Consider the following 18,129-nt stretch of genomic DNA (forward strand, 5'->3'; position numbering starts at 1 on the left):
GGAAGATTGCCTTGATGATCGCAACAGAAATTAAAACAGTTTGTTTTCTAGTCTATGAATTTACAATTGTAATAGGCATTTCCAACTTGCGCTATTATTAAAGAAATACAATGACCAGAAAAGTTCGTGCGGTTTTTCATTTATTAGTGTTTCAACACCATTAATCCATATTTATATTTACATAGCAGAATTAGATGTTTCATCATTTAATACCAAGAGTGTAATGTGGCAGTTTGTAAATAAAAAGTGCATTGAACAGTTTACTGTAAATTTAAAAAAAAAAAAATCATCACTTCAAAACCCATAATTCGTGCATACTCACTGTACCAATTTAAGCTCAGTACTAGGGCGACTACGAATCAGTGACACAGCAGCCCCTTTCCTAGCTAGAGCATCTACTTCCTCGTTCCCCTTTAATCCTGAGTGTCCTGGGAGCCAGTAGAATGAAACATGGTTTTGTATATCTACGAATAATCTGTATATAGTAATCTATGAAGGCCCTCTCTATTTAACAACTTCATTAATGATATCGCAACTGCTCTTAATGACACAAACTTTCTACACAGACGACCTCAAAATATTCTGTTTCTCTCTCTCTCTCTCACTCTCTCTCTCTCTCTCTCTCTCTCTCTCTCTCTCTCNTCTCACTACATATTTATCTATCTCTCAAACTAGCTATCCATCTCTCTCTCTCTCTCTCTCTCTCTCTCTCTCTCTCTCTCTCTCTCTCTCTCTCCCTTCCTCTTTCTACCAATTGAATTCTTTAAAGCCTATCCTTTAATCAATTACTACCTTCACTACCTATCCTTATATTCCAGTCATTATATATTTCCACAGTAATATTCATGTATTTTATTATATTAATGTGATATTGCTTTATTTTTATTATTATTATGTTTGTTGATTTTATCAAAAGAATTTTATTGTTAATTTCATATATTATCATGTTTTAATGATATTTTATTTTTATGTTATACATTTTACATTCATTACTTCAAATATTATTTCTTATAAATATTACTAAATGTACTTTTCTATTTGTTGTATATTTTCTATTATATTATTTCATTGTAAATTTTAATTTACTTTGCAAACTTACCTTTGTACATTTTGTACATATGAAAAAAGTGTGTGGCTGCGCGTTAAATAAATAAACACTCCTTTCCAGTGTTGGTACATAAACTATGTTGAAAGACATTTGAAACTATTTCTTAAAACTTAATTATGTCAATTTTGAAACATATTTAAGATTGTTTTGCCCTGGTGATGAGCTTAAAATAGGTTGAAAGCTTGGCGGTAACAACTGAATTTGCTTTTCCACCCAGACCACACCAAGTTGAGATTTTGCATATACTATCTTGTGTTCTAGATCCATCAGTATTACCAGCAGATGGTGATTTTTTTCCTTAATGGCCGTATGAACTTTGCAAATTAGCCAAGGGACATAAATGATCATATGCACATTCATTATGTAAGGTTTGTGGACCTAGAATCTATCATGCTGACCACTCAGCTTCTGCGGTTTCTGTCAGCGTTTTTTTTTTTTTTTTTTTCATTTAATTTTCTATAGTTATTTTTTTCTCCAAATGCATCCAATTTTTTTGGAATGATCCAGACGGGAGAATTCCAGGGCGAGTGTCTAATTATTTTTTGTTCTAACATCTCCTGGATTTGCTTGTCTATTTCCCCCTTTAATACCTCAGGATATTGGTAACTTTTGGTCTAGGTCAAGAGTTTGTCAGTTATTTTAATTTTGTTTTATTTGATTTGTAAAAGTTAGATTATTACTTTTATTGTAAAAGATTTCTTTAAATTCCTCGACGATTTTTTGAGTTACTAAATTTTCTTTTCCGTTCATTTGAAAAATGGCAAAAAGGAAGGAAAATTCAAAAGGTGGGGTTGAGTTGGGAAGTTAGTGTCCGAGTGGATCGAGGTCACGATAGCTCAGGTGGTAGAGCAGCGGCGAATCAAGCCGAAGATCGTGGGTTCAACTCTCGCTCGTGACACTGACTTTTTTATCTCAACTAAAAAAACCTTAATTAATTGAAATAGAGGACACTGTTAATTTCCCAGAGTCCAAAATGGGGCACCATTCAGAAACAAAAAATCACCTCTGATCTTGAAAAGCCAGTGAAGTTCACTCAAAGACAAGCCTTGCAAGACAAAAATATAAATATTGAGTTAATGAATCCTATAATTTAAAAAAAAAACAATTGCTAAACCAATATAAAAACTTCATGATTAAAGATCAAAACATTAATCACAATGCAAAAATCTTGACTTTTACAATGAAACTTCTACCATAACGTATTTATTATCAATCACACAATATATAAAACAAAAGGCGTTACTTAGCAACAATAATGTGATGCTATCTGTGTTTGGGTTTAATGTTTAAATTGTGAAATGAAGTTTTTCAGAAAGTTGGATAATATTTATGGCCGTGAAATCAGTGGGAAATGCAATTATCCTGCATCAGAGTCCCGTGAGTTAGTCTAAAACACACAATTAAGTTTTCCTAATCTCATAGATTTTTGTTTTATTAACTTCAAGGTTCATATCATATGAAAATTCAAAAGGTGCGGTTGAGATGGGAAGTTGGTGTCCGAGTGGATCGAGGTCACGATAGCTCAAGTGGTAGAGCAGCGGCGAATCAAGCCGAAGATCGTGGGTTCGAATCCCGCTCGTGCCATTGACTTTTTTATCTCAACTAAAAACCTTAATTAATTGTAAGTTCATATCAAGGTTGTATAATTAAGAATATTAATAATAATAAAATATCAATTCCAATTTATTCATTAAGTGTACAAGGCTGACATATTCTCCGTTAACCCTCTCATTGTGCTCTTATTGGAGAGATACCACGAACTGGAGCATCTTATCAAAATGATGGTTCTTTGGAGGGTAATGAAAAGGAGGACGAGGCAGCTAAGACCAGGACTTACCAACCTCCATACTTAACCACTGATCTGGCCCTCTGACACTAAAAAACAATGAAAAAACATGATTAAAAGAAAGTGGCAATGTCATGGGCTGGATTGGAAAAGAAGCTCCTACTTATTAAAAGCACTATTGATATAATACCCCTCAAAGGTTCTGACTTGCAGAAGAAAGGTCATTCTCTCCTGATTAAAAATAGGCCATGGTTGACACGGACACTTTCTTTTAGGCCAAAGCCTGTGTATATGTGTCTAGCATGTAGAGAAAGGTTGCTCGATGTGTCCCATGCAATTGAATGGTGCCATTCCTTGCTTAACCCTTGGCTTGAAGGAATGCCACCTGATATGAGAATTGTGCTTGAGCACGGCAGCAAGTATTTGGGTCCCCTGTTCAGAGACAGGGTTATTTTTATTGTATATAGCACTTTATAGATTTCTCATTTTGTGTCCCTAACATGTATTTATTAGCATGAATGTGTGAGAGGACCGATGACAGAATATTGAGTAACCATCAATCCTCAAGTAGGTTAGTTATATAACAGGTGTAATGAGAGATGAAAAAATATCGAATATATCAACACCCTAATTGAGCAAATGGTATGTAAATAGGAAAGAATGTATTTAATTAAGAGTGAGAGGATTTGGATGTGGAGAGTGATTACATTGCTGCTGAAATGACTTAGCAGATGATATCCTCTGGAGCCCAACCACTGAAGATGGACGGATAAGACCCTGGACTACCAACATCTGGGTGACCCTTGATTCCTCGGATTTATTAATCGCACTACTATAAATAATAGTAATTCTTATAGTTTTTTCTTTATAAGATCATTCTGTGACTAATTCTTAATTATGGATGTGTCATTTGGAACATGAGATGACTAATGCATCAGAGGTTGTACAGAGATATTTCTCCCATCTCATTTGCTTCAAACTGGACTGAACTTGAAACTCTGTACAACCCGTAGACTTAATTTTGATATTAAAAGTGATATATAATCATATCGATTGTCCTGGTCTCCTTTCCTATGTTCCCTTTCGAACCTCCTTGTCACTCCAGACAGCAGTTCAATTTCTCTAAAATATCGATCATTCCAACTATATTAAGTAATCCAGCTACTACTAGACTGACTAATGGACATTTCTTAATCCACTTAAATATGCTTGTTGTAATTTCACATTTAAGCACTTTTCCTAATTAAAAGTCTCTATGTCTTTGTATCATAACATTTGTAGATACGATTTTGGGGAATGTGGTCGTCAAGTGGATAAGGCGTCTGACTTGTATTTGCCATGCAGAGCTGGATTCGAATCCCGACAGAGCTTATGGCTTTTTAATTGATAATGAGATGAAAAATGTATTGTAAAGTGGTTTGACCCCTTGTATGCGACACCCAAGTTAAGCCCTCTATCGATACACTTGACACAAACATAAAATTCAATTTTATATGATTTTAATAACAATTATGTAATAATTTATATGTAAACATAATACATATCGAAAATTACTCCTATAAATAATTAGTCTAAAATACTTTTTAGGTTTTGTTTCATACAATGCATCTTTAGTGAGTCCTGAAGACGAATCGGTGCTAGCGATAGAAGAAAATAGTTTGCTGTCTTGTGAAATAACAATGCCTGAGTGGAAAAGACGTTTGACTTCAAATATTGAATTAATTTGCGATGATAATTTGGGAGATATAATTAAAATCATAACATTGCCTTTCCAACAAACGCATGCCAGCACCAAAGCCATTATAGATCACTCGTCATTACCATTTGTACAATGTATTTATTGCACTGATTATTTAAGGGTAGGACATAAAGATGTTAATATATTTATTTCAATACATAAACTGTTATATTTATTTAGAATTAGTGAGCAAATTGATTTTCTGCAAACCCATTTATTAATTTTAAATCACTTGTTTCTTCATTTCAGAACATTCAAATAGACAGCCCGAAAATTGTCACCAATAAAGAAATAATGACCATAAAAGTCAGTGAACTGTTATATTGCCCTGCCTGTTCCAAGTGCAGTTTAAAATCAAATGTAACAAAAGATTACCATAATCTTAACGAAGAGCCAAATTGCACCAATTTCCAAATTATTGAACAATACAATGGTGTTAACATCAGTAACAATATTGTTTACAATGAAGACGATTACGAATATGACGATGACAATGATAATGACAATGGTGATGAAAATAGTGATGAGTATTACTATAATTTCGACTGCACGCACATGCCAGATTGGTTAAGGGCCAGTTTAAATTCAAAGCAAAAAAATACACATGTTAATGTGGTCACAAGGAGAACATGTATACCACCAAGACCACCAAATTCCTCAATTAATCTTTGGAATTTCCTAAAGAATTGTGTAGGAAAAGATTTAGGTAGAATCGCTATGCCTGTAAGTTTTTATTTATTTATTTATTTATTGTGTTAACTATATTATTCATTTATAAATAATTTGTAAGTTCACAGTTGTCAAATGTTAAGTTTTTAGTTATTATCAAGTTCAAAATAGCCAAACAAGGTATAACAGAGGAATCTCAAAGTAAGGGTCGTGCAGCCTTTTTGTATTAACTTATTTCTTGGAAATAGTAATTTCTATTACTTTAATCGATTAGACTAAACAATCTATTTGATTCTCGGCGACAAATGAAATGGCCACGGAGAGCTTTTAGTGAAGGTATATTTCATTTAAACTTATTCCTATTCACTAGTTTCGTGGCCTGCTTGACCAATTAATATCTTTCAATTAATAAGGTAAGGTCGTGGGTTCGAATCCCGCTCGTGACATTGACTTTTTTATCTCAACTAAAATCCTTATTAATTGAAAGATATTAATTGGTCAAGCGGATCACGAAACCTAATAAAATGTAATAAGAAAATTAAGTATACTTCACTAAAAGCTTTCCGTGGCCATTTCATTTGTTGTCAAGAATCCAATCCGATTACATGACATTTGAAAAATGGCAAAAAGGAGAGAAAATTCAAAAGGTGGGGTTGAGATGGGAAGTTAGTGTCCAAGTGGATCGAAGTCACGATAACTCAAGTGGTAGAGCAGCAGCGTATTTAGCCGGAGGTCGTGGGTTCGAATCCCGCTTGTGACACTGACTTTTTTATCTCAACCAAAACCTTAATTAATTGAAAAGTATATACTGATATGTAATGTAATAGTCATACTGTAATTGCCCTTCATGCGTGTACTCTGTATGTCCAATAAAGTTATCAAAGTTAATCTGTGTTTATCCCTCCGATACTTTTATTCTAACATTATTGAATAATTTGATCCTTACTAGTCATCTTGGTCTGCCTATCCTTGTTGGTTTGCCTGTCATACATGTTTCAAAATTTTACCTTTAATGTGTCTAGCAATCTCAGAGATGATCTACTAGTTTTTCAAGAGTACTTGTACCAAAATATTCAATTTTCTTAAATTACTTTTTCCAGGTAAATTTTTTCGAGCCGCTATCAATGCTTCAAAGATTGACTGAAGATTTTGAGTATTCTTCGATTTTAGACAATGCCTCCAATCTTTCTGATAACCTTGAGCAGATGGCTTATATAGCGGTTTTTGCTGTAGCATCTTATGCGTCGATATCTAATAGAATTGGAAAACCGTTTAATCCTATTCAAGGGGAAACGTTCGAATGTGACAGGACAGATGATTTCGGATGGAGATCCATTGCAGAACAGATCTCACACCACCCACCTACGGCGGCAATGTACTGTGAGGGTACAGCCTGGCAATGTTGGCAAGAGGTGACCGTCTATACTAAATTCAAGGGGACAAACATCCGTGTAATACCCGAAGGGTCCGTTCACCTAAAGTTTTCTACAGGTATATGTTAAATAATGGTATTAACATTATTGTGGCATGGGCGATCGAAGTCACGGTAGCTCAAGTGGTAGAGCAGCAGCATATTTAGCTGAAAGTCGTGGGTTCGAATCCCGCCTGTGACACAAATTTTTCATTTTGAAAAAATTATGTATAATTGAGTAATTATATAATTAAGAATAAGCTGATAAAAATAATTAAAAAGTTAGAATTAATGGTATAGTTTATACAAAATAGAATGAAAGGAGTATGCAAACATATCCTTGAATTTTTTAGCTGTGTCTGTATGAACTAGTCCTCATAGCCCAATGGTTCATGGGTTCAGCCAAGAGATTTGATGGCAATGCATTATTACATGGGGGTTTCATCATGTTTTTAACTTACCTTCAAGTAACACTACTAATTATCTTATTTTTCATTTTTATTTTAAAGGTACAAATAGGGGCTTTAAGCCTTATATGTACATATTTCAGAGAGAAATTTAGTTTTATAAACATAGTAAACTAATAATAGTAGTAGTAATAAAACATAATCAAATTATAAAACAATGACAACGATATATTCTTTAAAATATTAATTATTTATAATCGAACGATGAAACCCCATTATGAAAGAAAAGCAGGAAGAGAAAAAAAGGAAATGGAAAGAAAAGAAGATGATTCATATCATTTTCAAAAACTCTGATGCCATGGACCTAAATGATTGAAGCCAACAAGGAAGCAGAATGTACTTATCGGGGAAGCATATTCCAAGACAAGCAACTGCAATTCTGAGGGATAAGACTAAAGTTTTAGAGGAGTGTTGAAGGCTTGGGATACGATCGGTCATTTGGATAAGGAATGTGGGAAATATATTTGATTAGGTCATTAATTTGATTTGATTTTAAATATGCATATTAAAAGTCAAAGTATAAAAATAAAACCACTAAATTATACAAAATAAACTACTAAAATATATAAATGCGTAGAATGTTAAGGTTGCTGAAGGCATTAATACAGGATGAAATATGATCTCTTGGGGTATAACAGGAACTAATGCAGGAATGATAAGCAATTTCAAGGCGATGAGCAGATAAGTCTAACGAAAGTGAAAAAAATAGTGCTACAGTAGGAAAAATAAAGGAATTTAATAAAGAGAACTTTAGTTTTCAGTGGTGTGAAAAAGCTAACGTGTCGAAGAGAATGGAAGCTTGAGTAGATCTTTTTAATAATAGTGTGTGGTCATGTTAGCTTGGAGGAAAAAAGAGACGAGATTTTTAACTTCAGGACAAAAATTAACGGGGGAACCGTTAATATGAGGAGGGGATAGGCAATATGTATTAACGGTTTCATTGGAAATTAATAAGGACTGGGATATGTTAGGATTTAAAAGAATGCCATTATTACTTGACCATTGATTGAGAGAATAAGATCACGGTTAAACAGAGAGATAGCATCAGAGATGTTGCTTGTAGGCCTTCCTCTTTCAAACAATTTCTTCCCATTCCCCTTCCTATATTTATAATCTATTAACATTTAAGTCTTCCATACACACTCGCCACACTCATAGCACTACCCTCTGATACTAATCCATTGCTTTTAGTTGTTTTTTCCTCATCCAATCCTACGACCTCTGGAATTTCCTCCCTAAGTTCCATCGACCTTTCAGTCCTGTCATTTTGATTACCTCCTGTCCCTCCAATTAAACATCGATGATGGCTAATTTTCTATTGTTTCAGTACATTTAATTTTTGCCTTTTGAGGGTAGCCGCAGAAGTTTAGGTGTTGACATGGCACTCATCACTATAAGGAAGAGGTTCCAGGTTTGAATCTAGCGGTCCTGCATTTGAATCCGATATACTTATAAGAAAAAAATGTTTCAATTTTTCTCCCCTCTTATTTAAATTAGTTCATTTATATNCTTTTTTATTATTCAAGGGGCCCCAAAGCCTCTGAATAAAATTTATTTTTTTATTTTTCTTAAATTGGTTGAATTACACCCTACCAATCATTCCAACTATCTTCCAAGCTGGGATCCATGCATTCCAACTCTGTGCACAGGAATTGATAAAGTAGTAAATTAAAGGTGTATGAATTTACATACTTTTGGGCAGTCATGCAGCTATAAAGGCACTAAATGTATACGGTTTATATCCTAACTAGTCTAGGAATAGCTCAATTGTCTAATGGTTCTAGAAAGAACCAACAAGGTTATCTTGAGGTGGGTTAGCTAACTAGCCAAAGAAAGGGCAGTTTTCTCATCAATGGGAACAGAACCACAACTAAGCACAACGGAGAGTGTACTAAAGTTTGAGCTGGAAAAATGGCCGAGAAAGAAAAATCAAGCATGGGCCAAAAAGCACAAGGTATGATGTGGGCTTATTTAATTTCCATTTATTCAGTTTCATTTTAGAGAGATTTATAAATTTCTTAAAATGGAACGTGAAGAAAGACCTCTGAAGCAGGCAAGATTTGAGGAAAATTATAGGCTTCTTAATTACCACCTAAAAATGAACAAAGCAGAGGCAGGAACTTGCCAACTCTATCAGGAAGAATGAGAGACATCATCACATCCTTTGTGAATGTGAAGCATTAGCCCAATTTATGGTGCAATTGGGTAAGACAAGTCTTACACCAAAAGAAAAGTGCAAAGAGGCACCAAGGAAACTGCTCAATTTTTTGGGAAAAAGCATACTTCACATGGTACGATTTTAATCATAGGGGTTCTACAATACACCTATATAAGTCGCAGGAGAAAAAAACCTGAGGGTAGGCAATTGGAAACAATAAAATTGCTGGTGCATCGTACTACATACCACAGGAGTAAATAGGTATTTTAAGTCGAATGATCAATTTTGGTCAAAACCATTGACTTAAATAAGTGTAATTTATAGAAAAAATTCTAACAATTTTTGTTACAATGTTCATAAAAATATAAACTATTGTTTTTGTTATGAATGAAATCATGTTTAAGGTAAACACTACTATTGGAGAAAGGTTCAGACAATGATCAAAAACATCATAATTGGAAAACTGTATGCCGAACCGTTTGGTACACTGGAAGTCCACAACTGCCAAAGTAAAGAAATAGCTAAAGTCGAGTTTGTTCCAACGAGTATGTTCAGTAAAGACTTTGATAGGAAGGTAATTTGATTTTATATTAACAATTAACAATAGTTGAAAAATTGTAATTTATATTACAACTGTATAATAAATGCAATCACCATCTAAGCGAATGTATAACATTTCCATATTTTGTATATATATTTGTATTATTTTTTTTCCAATCAATGTAAAAAATTAACAAAATAGCGTTCTTTCATTTGAAAGGATGGATAACACAAATGTTGGGATTGGTTCATAATATCGTGAGCAAAATTCTGTAGCCATATTATTGATAGACTGGTTAGGAAATTAAACACACTCTACTTTAGAAAATTTTATAATAAAATAAAACATTCTCGCTTATAAAAAATAATAATAATAATTAAAAAACATCTATTTACCCAGATCTAAAGAGAGTAGAGAGTTGAGTTTAAAATTATATCAAAACTGAAATATATTTTTTGTAAAATTATATTGTGTAATAAATTAGAGATGTGTGGAGTATATTTGAGTAGGGTACTATAAAAACACCCCATTAAAATGGCCCTGATAGGAAACTGAGCAAGAATTCTGGTTGTCAGAACAAAATCTCAAAATGGCTACCTAATTGAAAGGTGCAATTCCTTGGCTCCATATAGAGAGTGTGTAGGAATGCTGCCCAATATGAGAATTGTTCTTGATCATAGCACCGAGTATCTGGGTCCCATGTTCCAATCCTGGGAGGAAACTGGGTTGTTTTATTGTATATAGTACTTACAGTTTTGTGTTGTGTTAAGAGTGAATGTATTTATTGGCATATTAGTGTGTAAGGGCTGATAGAGGACCGGAGAATATTGAGTACCGAACCAACCCTCATTTAATTCCAATAGCAGGTGTGGATGATGGAGGATTATTGAGTACTCCACCATCCTGAGTAAAGGGTATTTAAATATGAAATAATGCATTTAAGAGTGAGATGGTTTGGATCTAGAAAGTGATTGGGTGCTGAAATGGCCTAGCTGTTGATAATACCTGAAGCCCAACCTCAGCAACTGGACAGATAAAATCGAGGTCTAACCCCAGACTTCCAACATCCACACACAGGTGGTGATTGAGATGATTCTTGAGGCCCACCTGTACATGTGTGTATTTGTGTAAATGCAAGTCCAGATTTGAGCTTATAGATTATTTTAGGTGATGGGTTCGAAGAGCATTTTGCTACTTTTTTACTCAATGCAGGAAATCTTTAAAATTTATTTAAAAAAATAATAAATTCTCACAGCTTACTGACATACCAAAGCGTGAAAGGGACTGGACCATTTTAACTAGATTTTTATCCAAGAGGTTTTAGTTAGTTCTACTGTAATTTCATTTTCACTAGGGCTAGGGATAAGGATGTGAATAGGGAGAAAAGAGGTGTTTTTTTTATAACTCACTGGCCAGCTTCAGGCTGTTAATCAACCTTCATAGCCTTGCCAATGGCTCCTTAGTGTAGGATCTTGCTTGCGGCTATTTCTCTCCTAGTTGCAAGAATCTGCACCTACAAAGACCTTCATAAAAACATAAAATGTGTTCTGCGGTTTCCTCTTCTTCTGGCACAATGTTTCTACTTCGTACTCCTATCTGGTGCACGTCTCTTCTTAGATAGCAGTGCTCTGTCAGGAGTCTACCCAAAATCTTGGTTCGGTTGCAATTGCCTTCCAGTGATTCCCTTCTAAGTTTTACAGATGGCCCTTCTATAAATCTCTCTGCATGTCTCATGCCTGGGCTATTATTCCACTAAACATTGGAGTCATTAAGGATCCATTTTAAGAAGCATCCTCTTTTGTGGCAAGATGCTAGGCATCTGGACCATCAGGGTTCTGGACCTAGAAAGTCTGTGTTTGCTTCCTCTTGCCTCTAGGCCCCGATTGCTCTGAGGCTCATGCCAGCGTCAGGTCATTGGTTAATTTTTACTATTCAGCATTAAAAAAATCAAAACTTCAATCAAATTATGCACCAATACTTATGAATCAACCTTATACAATAAATTGAGTTTTGCATTCAATGGCAATTTTCATTGGTAAAATACATCGGTTAGATGCGTCATTATTCACGGAATTACCGCAAATTTTGCAGGTTATGGGCAGCGTTCTAGATCAAAGTGGAAACATTGTTTGGAAAATACATGGCACTTGGGACAAGGAATTAAGTATTGTAAATGCCCAAAATAATATCAAACTTTCTCAAATTGGAAGCAGGGTTATTTGGAGCCGGAATGAAGCCATGTGAGTGCTCATTTGTTTGACTTTCACCCTAAAGGGTTGTCACTCCTTGATTGCTGACCCCAGGGTCTATACCTCAAGGGGAGTTCACCTACCTCATAAAATAAAGTGATTCCTGTCATCCAGGAAGGCCTTACATTCAATTACCCATTAGGTGACACGGAAGTGGGTTCAAACTACAATACATTTTTCATGAATGAAAACCCAGAACCGCTAGAGTGGCATATAAGAGACACTAACCACTTGGCCATTGCTGTTCCCTACTTTTACGTCTCAGACCCTCCTTGTACTACAATACATCTAGCATTCAATGAAACCAAAGACATGCAACTATTATTCCCTTCAATTCATGGTTGAATCATGGACATGTAACCTAACATGTCCCTAACCCTAACTATTTGGCAAAGGAAACTATTTCTTCCCATAAACTGTTTAAACTGACCAACCTACTGATTACAGTAGACTCTAATTACCCGCAGGGTATGCTACCAAGCATAACCGCGAATAATGAGAAGTGGTGATAGTAGGAAATACCTCAAATTTCAGGCTTCAGAACTTTTTTTTCTCTCTCCATACCAACACTTTCTGTATCACATGTGCCTATTGTTAGTGTTATTTATGAACTTATGTGCATATATTTCAGGGTTTTTCGTTTTTGTCAATAAGAAAAATACAATATACAGTGACATACATAAAGTTTACTCCATTTAGGAAAACAGTATGTACATATGTACTCTCATAAACAGGTATGCACCTATGCATGACATCGAAACAAACGAGAAAAAATTATTAGGGCCAAAAAAAGATAAAACTCAACTAGGGGGCAACCATGGGTGAGGGAAAGCGAGATTATGAGAGTCTACTCTATATTCCTTTTTTTAAGTTAAGCGCAAAATGCAGTGTTAATTTTACAACTATTTGCTATAATTATAAAATTATAATCTTCATTCAATTTGGCTGTATTAATAATTTTTGGAACTATCATTAACAGTTTAAAAAAATCCTGTAAAAATCTCAGCAGTGATAATTTCAATAGTATCTCTGTAAATAATCAATTACTTATAGCAGACTTATTTGTTGATTACTATTCAAGTGTCTAATCAACCAATATAAGTTCACATTTTTACAAGTAATTTGTACTGTAAATTAAATAAACAGATTTAAAAAAAAGAAAATTAAAGATATATTTAATTGTAAGTTAAGCCCTCCTACATGGCATAAATTTATAAAAGATAAATTAAATTTTAATTATGAAAACATTATTTCTTTCTAGTGTGCTAGTTTTATTATATATAACAATTTTTTCATATATAGACCTAATTCAGAGGATCTTTACAATTTTTCATTATTGGCATGCCAGCTAAATGAAATGGACGAAAAAGTTGCACCTACAGATTCTCGTTTCAGACCCGACCAGAGGCTTATGGAAGAAGGATTTTTTGATCTGGCGAATGAAGCAAAAGCTCAACTTGAAGACCAACAAAGATATAGACTTGGCGTAAAGAAAAGGCCCGATCAGCCAGAAAATACTGATGTGGTCAAAGGTGGGTACAATTTTTTATTAATAACAGATGTAAAATGTTTTATATGTGTTATGTTACACTTATTACTTGTCAGTGAGTTCAAATTAGACATGATTTTATAATATTTTGTTTGACCAAAAAATCTGTTATTCGAATGAGTTTCCCCAACTAAAAAAAATTCTCCACTCTTCACCTCATGAAGAAATTCCCTTGACATGTTTTTATTTATTGTGTTTTCCCCCCTTCAAAATCCATCTGTTGCCATCAGTAAGATAAATCATATATTTCTAAAGTGTTTCTGTTTATGAAAAATTCAGGCTGTAATTTTCTCTTTAATTTTGATTTTAAACATAAATTATTTGGCAATTAGCACGAGATGAACTTGATTGATCATAAAAATTTAGTTCCTAAATCATTTTTGTACAAAAAAAAGGATTTTTCTTCATTAAGGGTATTCATGAACATAATGAGGTTAGTTAAATGAGGTTATGTTAATTTCAAGCTGTAATTTTCTCTTTAATTTTGATTTGAAACAAATTATTTGGCAATTAGCACGAGATGAACTTGATTGATCATAAAAATTTAGTTCCTAAATCATTTTTGTACACTACATTTGTTAAAAGGATTTTTCCTTATTAAGGGTATTCATGATCATAATGAGGTTAAGGTTAAAAGGACTCATTAGGACCCTTCCTCTAGAGTCTGTAATGCCCAGTATGCGGTCCTAACAAGTTCCAGGTTTAGTACTCTGTCATTAGCTTTTTTTTTTTTTTAGCCCTATAGCCTCTGTCCTGCGATTCATTTCCATTGGACTAAAGAGTTATTAGTTACCTCATTATCTAATGGTTCAAAGTTTTTTTTTGGTAATTTGGTATGCCTCAAAAGAGTTTGTGGTTGATAGGTGATCGAACTTTCCTCAGACTTATCAGCCTTGTACCCTGGTAGTCAAAAATAGTAATTTTCTTGTCCATAATCACAAATAATCTGAATCTTGGAATGGTCTGAATAAAAAATAAAAAATTCAATTGTAATCTGCCAAGCTTTCAACCTATTTTAAGGTCATCATCAGAGCAAAACTATCTTAAAGATGTCTAGACAAAGCTTTCAGATTATTCATGAGTAAAACCAGTGGCCGATATGTATAACACTTAAACAAGGGCCAACCTGTTCCTAATCCTACTTAACTTTATCCCAGATCTAACCCATGTGCACTAACCCAATTTGGTATGCCACAATAGGGTTCAGGGTTGATAGGTGCTTCGGAGCTATGATAGAACTTTTTTGGGCAATTTTTTTGTCTCCTCATTGCCCTTCCGCCCTGATACCCGATGAGAGAGATTTGGTCATTTTCCCCAATATCTGACAGTGCCTTAATGCAATGATGTAGTTGCCTTCATTGCTACCTGGGTGTTTGAATAGATGGCTATTATTTTGTTGGTAATACCCAGTCTTTTCATCGCCCTTGCAGTGTTCAATAGCAATAGAAAGACAGTGGTATATTGCCCAAAGCTTATATAAATTTATTTTCGTAGATACCGTCATGACCCTTAAGTCTTATCTGTATACAAGATATAGTCAGCATTAACTAGGGTTCAGTATCAAAGTCCACACTTTTAAGAGTGGATTTAGAACAGTCTACCATTTTCATAAGCAATCATATTAAAATGATGAAACTTAGGTAGTCTTAAGTTGGGAAATACAGTGTAAAATACTTTTTGTGCATATTTCTAGTGACTTCATTGTGGTTTTCAAAATCTCAAAATGAATGCACAGATGAAGAGATGTACACGTATAACGGAAAATATTGGGAGAACAAATTGGATGGTAATTGGTCGATGTGCCCAAGTCTGTTTGCAATAGACCTAAGCATTGTATCTCCACATTTGAGTAAGAAAAATTAATCGACAAATTATATGCTTAAAATTTTGAATGACATAGAAACAATAATACTACAATTAACTAAACTGATATGTAAGATAGATGTTTAGATGAGTGACGAGTCAGTTTGTAATAATCGAGCAAAATAGCATGTTGTGGCCCCAGCTTCCTTCTCTTGTGCCCAAAAATATCTCTCTCAAACAAGTACAGCTGTCTTATTTTGGAAAAAAGGGTTTAATTAAATAAATGATCTAGTTTAAGAGGTTGGGTCTCTGGTTTACAATTGGAGGAACGTTGTCGTGCTGGGTGGTGGAGGCTCTTCTTCTGATGACAAACTCCTCAACAACACTTGACCTCCCTCCAAAACTAATTGATCAACTCAGAACCATCAACTACTAACTCATCTAGTGTTTCCACACCCCTCTCTCCATCTGACTGATACCTTATTCTTACAAAATCCTACGTTGCTTGTTATGAGGGGTAGCACTCCTTGGCTCCATATAGAGAGTGTGTAGGTATTATGATTATCGATTTATATAAGCTCTAATCTACACATGCAAGTACATACAATTCATGTGTTACAGAGTTGAGTCTATCACTTCTCACAATACACTGGCGATTCTAACTTTTGTGATTTATAATAAATTATCAGGACTCGAGAATCACCTTATGTGTTGGTCGTGCAGGCAGTCTCCCATTCACACTCTCATTCCTATTTACATGACATTCACTCAGTGATGGAATAAATTGATATTCCTTGGCTCCATGGGAAGAGAGCATGTAAGAAAGCCACCCAATATGAGAATTGTACTCGAGTTTTTGTGTCCCATATTTCAAAATTTGGAGGAAACTGGAGGACTATTTTATACAATATAGTACTTGGTAGATATACCATTTTGTGTTGAAAGTGATAATAAAATGCATTAAATATTTTAAATATTAATTTTAACACTGAAACGATGATGCAATCAGATTTTAAATTGGTCAATTAAATTTATTTAAAAAAAACACCTGGAAATGTTTCCTAACATAAACCAACAAAAATAATAAAAACGAAATTAATATATTTCTTTTCACAGTCTGTGCCATGACTTTGTTATTCTTTGAAGAATTTAAAATCTTATAGGGCCATTATTTTCAGTGAACTTTAAAACAATGGGTAAAAAATATAAATTCCCATTTAACTTTTTAGTTCTACTGACTTAAGTATCCTGACAATAAATTAAAAAAGCAATACAAATTTAAAACTAGAATAAAAATATTAAATATATTTTTTTAAACTTTTTTGATGATATCTGTTCATTCAATTGAGGTCTGACCCTGGACTGCCAAAACCCAAAGTGGGTGATTCTCATAAATACAATTTTGTACATATTTGTGCGGAGTTAACCTAATGCTTCACATTCACAAAGGATATGTGCCATATCTCTGGTTCCTCCTGAGTTTGCATGTTTCTGTCTCCGCTTTACCCACCTCCTTCAGATGATAGTTAAGAGGGCAGTGGCCGGTATAGAGGCCTATAATTTTTCTCAAATCCTGCCTGCTGAGAGAGAGAGGAGTTCCTTCGCCCTTCCTTTTTGAGAGATTTATAAACCTCTCTACAGCTTGCCTCATACCTGTTGCTTTTCTTTGCAAAACTGCTTGATTTTTTCTTTCTCAAACCATTTTTCCAGTTCCAACTTAAGCACACACTTCAGTGTTGTGGTTCTTGGCCCATGCATAAGAGGACTAACCCTTTTTGGCCTAGTCAGTCAGCTGGGTCATTTCCTATGTCCTAAATAGTATTTTTCAAAATAAACTATATTTATATATCCTTCAACCTATTTACTATAAAACTTTGTTAAAAACTTATTAAATCTGTTTCTTTTTAGGAGATGAAATGGAGCTTGCATGTTCTCAATATACATTTGCAACTACCAATGTAAAATAATTTAATGACACTGCCATAAGTTAATAAATATATTTAAAAAGAAAAAAAACTGTAAAATGGACTGCATTTGTAACAAATTGAAAACCAATTCCAAGCTGACAAAAAAAGCTAGTTAAAAGCATTACCACAATAAAAGTAAATTCTCATTTGGTTTTTGATCTACCTGCCGAAGTTAGAGAGATATTCCAATATATATTAATATTATGGTATATAGATCTATCTTTTTTCTGCTACTTATGACAACTGCCAGAAATAATAACAAAGATCCTGCACTGAAAAAAAATTGTTTTTATTTCAAACGATATTTATTTTTATAACTATATTATTAATTATAATGTACTTATTTTAATGTAAACCAAATTAAACAACATTAGAAATTCATGAGTATTAATAAAAATTATGTAATTATGATGGTTTAAAAGAAAATTCACAAAAACACTGCCATCTAGTATATTTCCTAATTCAGAAATTGTGAGATGTAGTCTGGTGTGATGTAGGTTTCAGAAAAACATTTTCTTTATCGTGCCAACGTTTCGATCTTTATTGAGATCATCTTCAGGGCCTGATGATCTCAATAAAGTTCGAAACGTTAGCACGATAAAGAAAATGTTTTTCTGAAACCTACATCACACCAGACCGCATCTCACGATTTCTGAATAATCATCGACTATCGGTCACTAATC

General features: G+C 33.9%; 1 protein-coding gene across 5 annotated transcripts; it reads left to right on the forward strand.

Annotated features, from left to right (window-relative positions):
* Positions 1 to 2,367: 2,367 nt before the first annotated feature.
* LOC106664113 (oxysterol-binding protein 2-like) lies at positions 2,368 to 17,710 on the forward strand. Of its 5 annotated transcripts, XM_014389545.1 has the most exons (10): positions 2,383 to 2,485; positions 4,176 to 4,407; positions 4,482 to 4,753; positions 4,882 to 5,355; positions 6,402 to 6,792; positions 9,742 to 9,911; positions 11,970 to 12,118; positions 13,430 to 13,659; positions 15,370 to 15,525; positions 17,388 to 17,710. In XM_014389545.1, exons 3-10 carry the CDS (start codon positions 4,574 to 4,576, stop codon positions 17,444 to 17,446), a joined length of 1,809 nt encoding a protein of 602 aa, XP_014245031.1. In that variant the 5' UTR covers positions 2,383 to 2,485; positions 4,176 to 4,407; positions 4,482 to 4,573; the 3' UTR covers positions 17,447 to 17,710. The 5 variants fall into 5 exon arrangements, with proteins under 5 accessions (XP_014245028.1, XP_014245029.1, XP_014245030.1 ...); XM_014389542.2 differs by lacking the exon at positions 4,176 to 4,407 and having other exon boundaries at positions 2,368 to 2,485; XM_014389543.2 differs by lacking the exon at positions 4,176 to 4,407 and having other exon boundaries at positions 2,368 to 2,485; positions 13,523 to 13,659.
* Positions 17,711 to 18,129: the final 419 nt, after the last annotated feature.

The sequence above is a fragment of the Cimex lectularius genome, unplaced genomic scaffold (assembly GCF_000648675.2).
Source record: "Cimex lectularius strain Harlan isolate CLEC.00 unplaced genomic scaffold, Clec_2.1 scaffold344, whole genome shotgun sequence".
Taxonomy (NCBI): Eukaryota; Metazoa; Arthropoda; class Insecta; order Hemiptera; family Cimicidae; genus Cimex; species Cimex lectularius.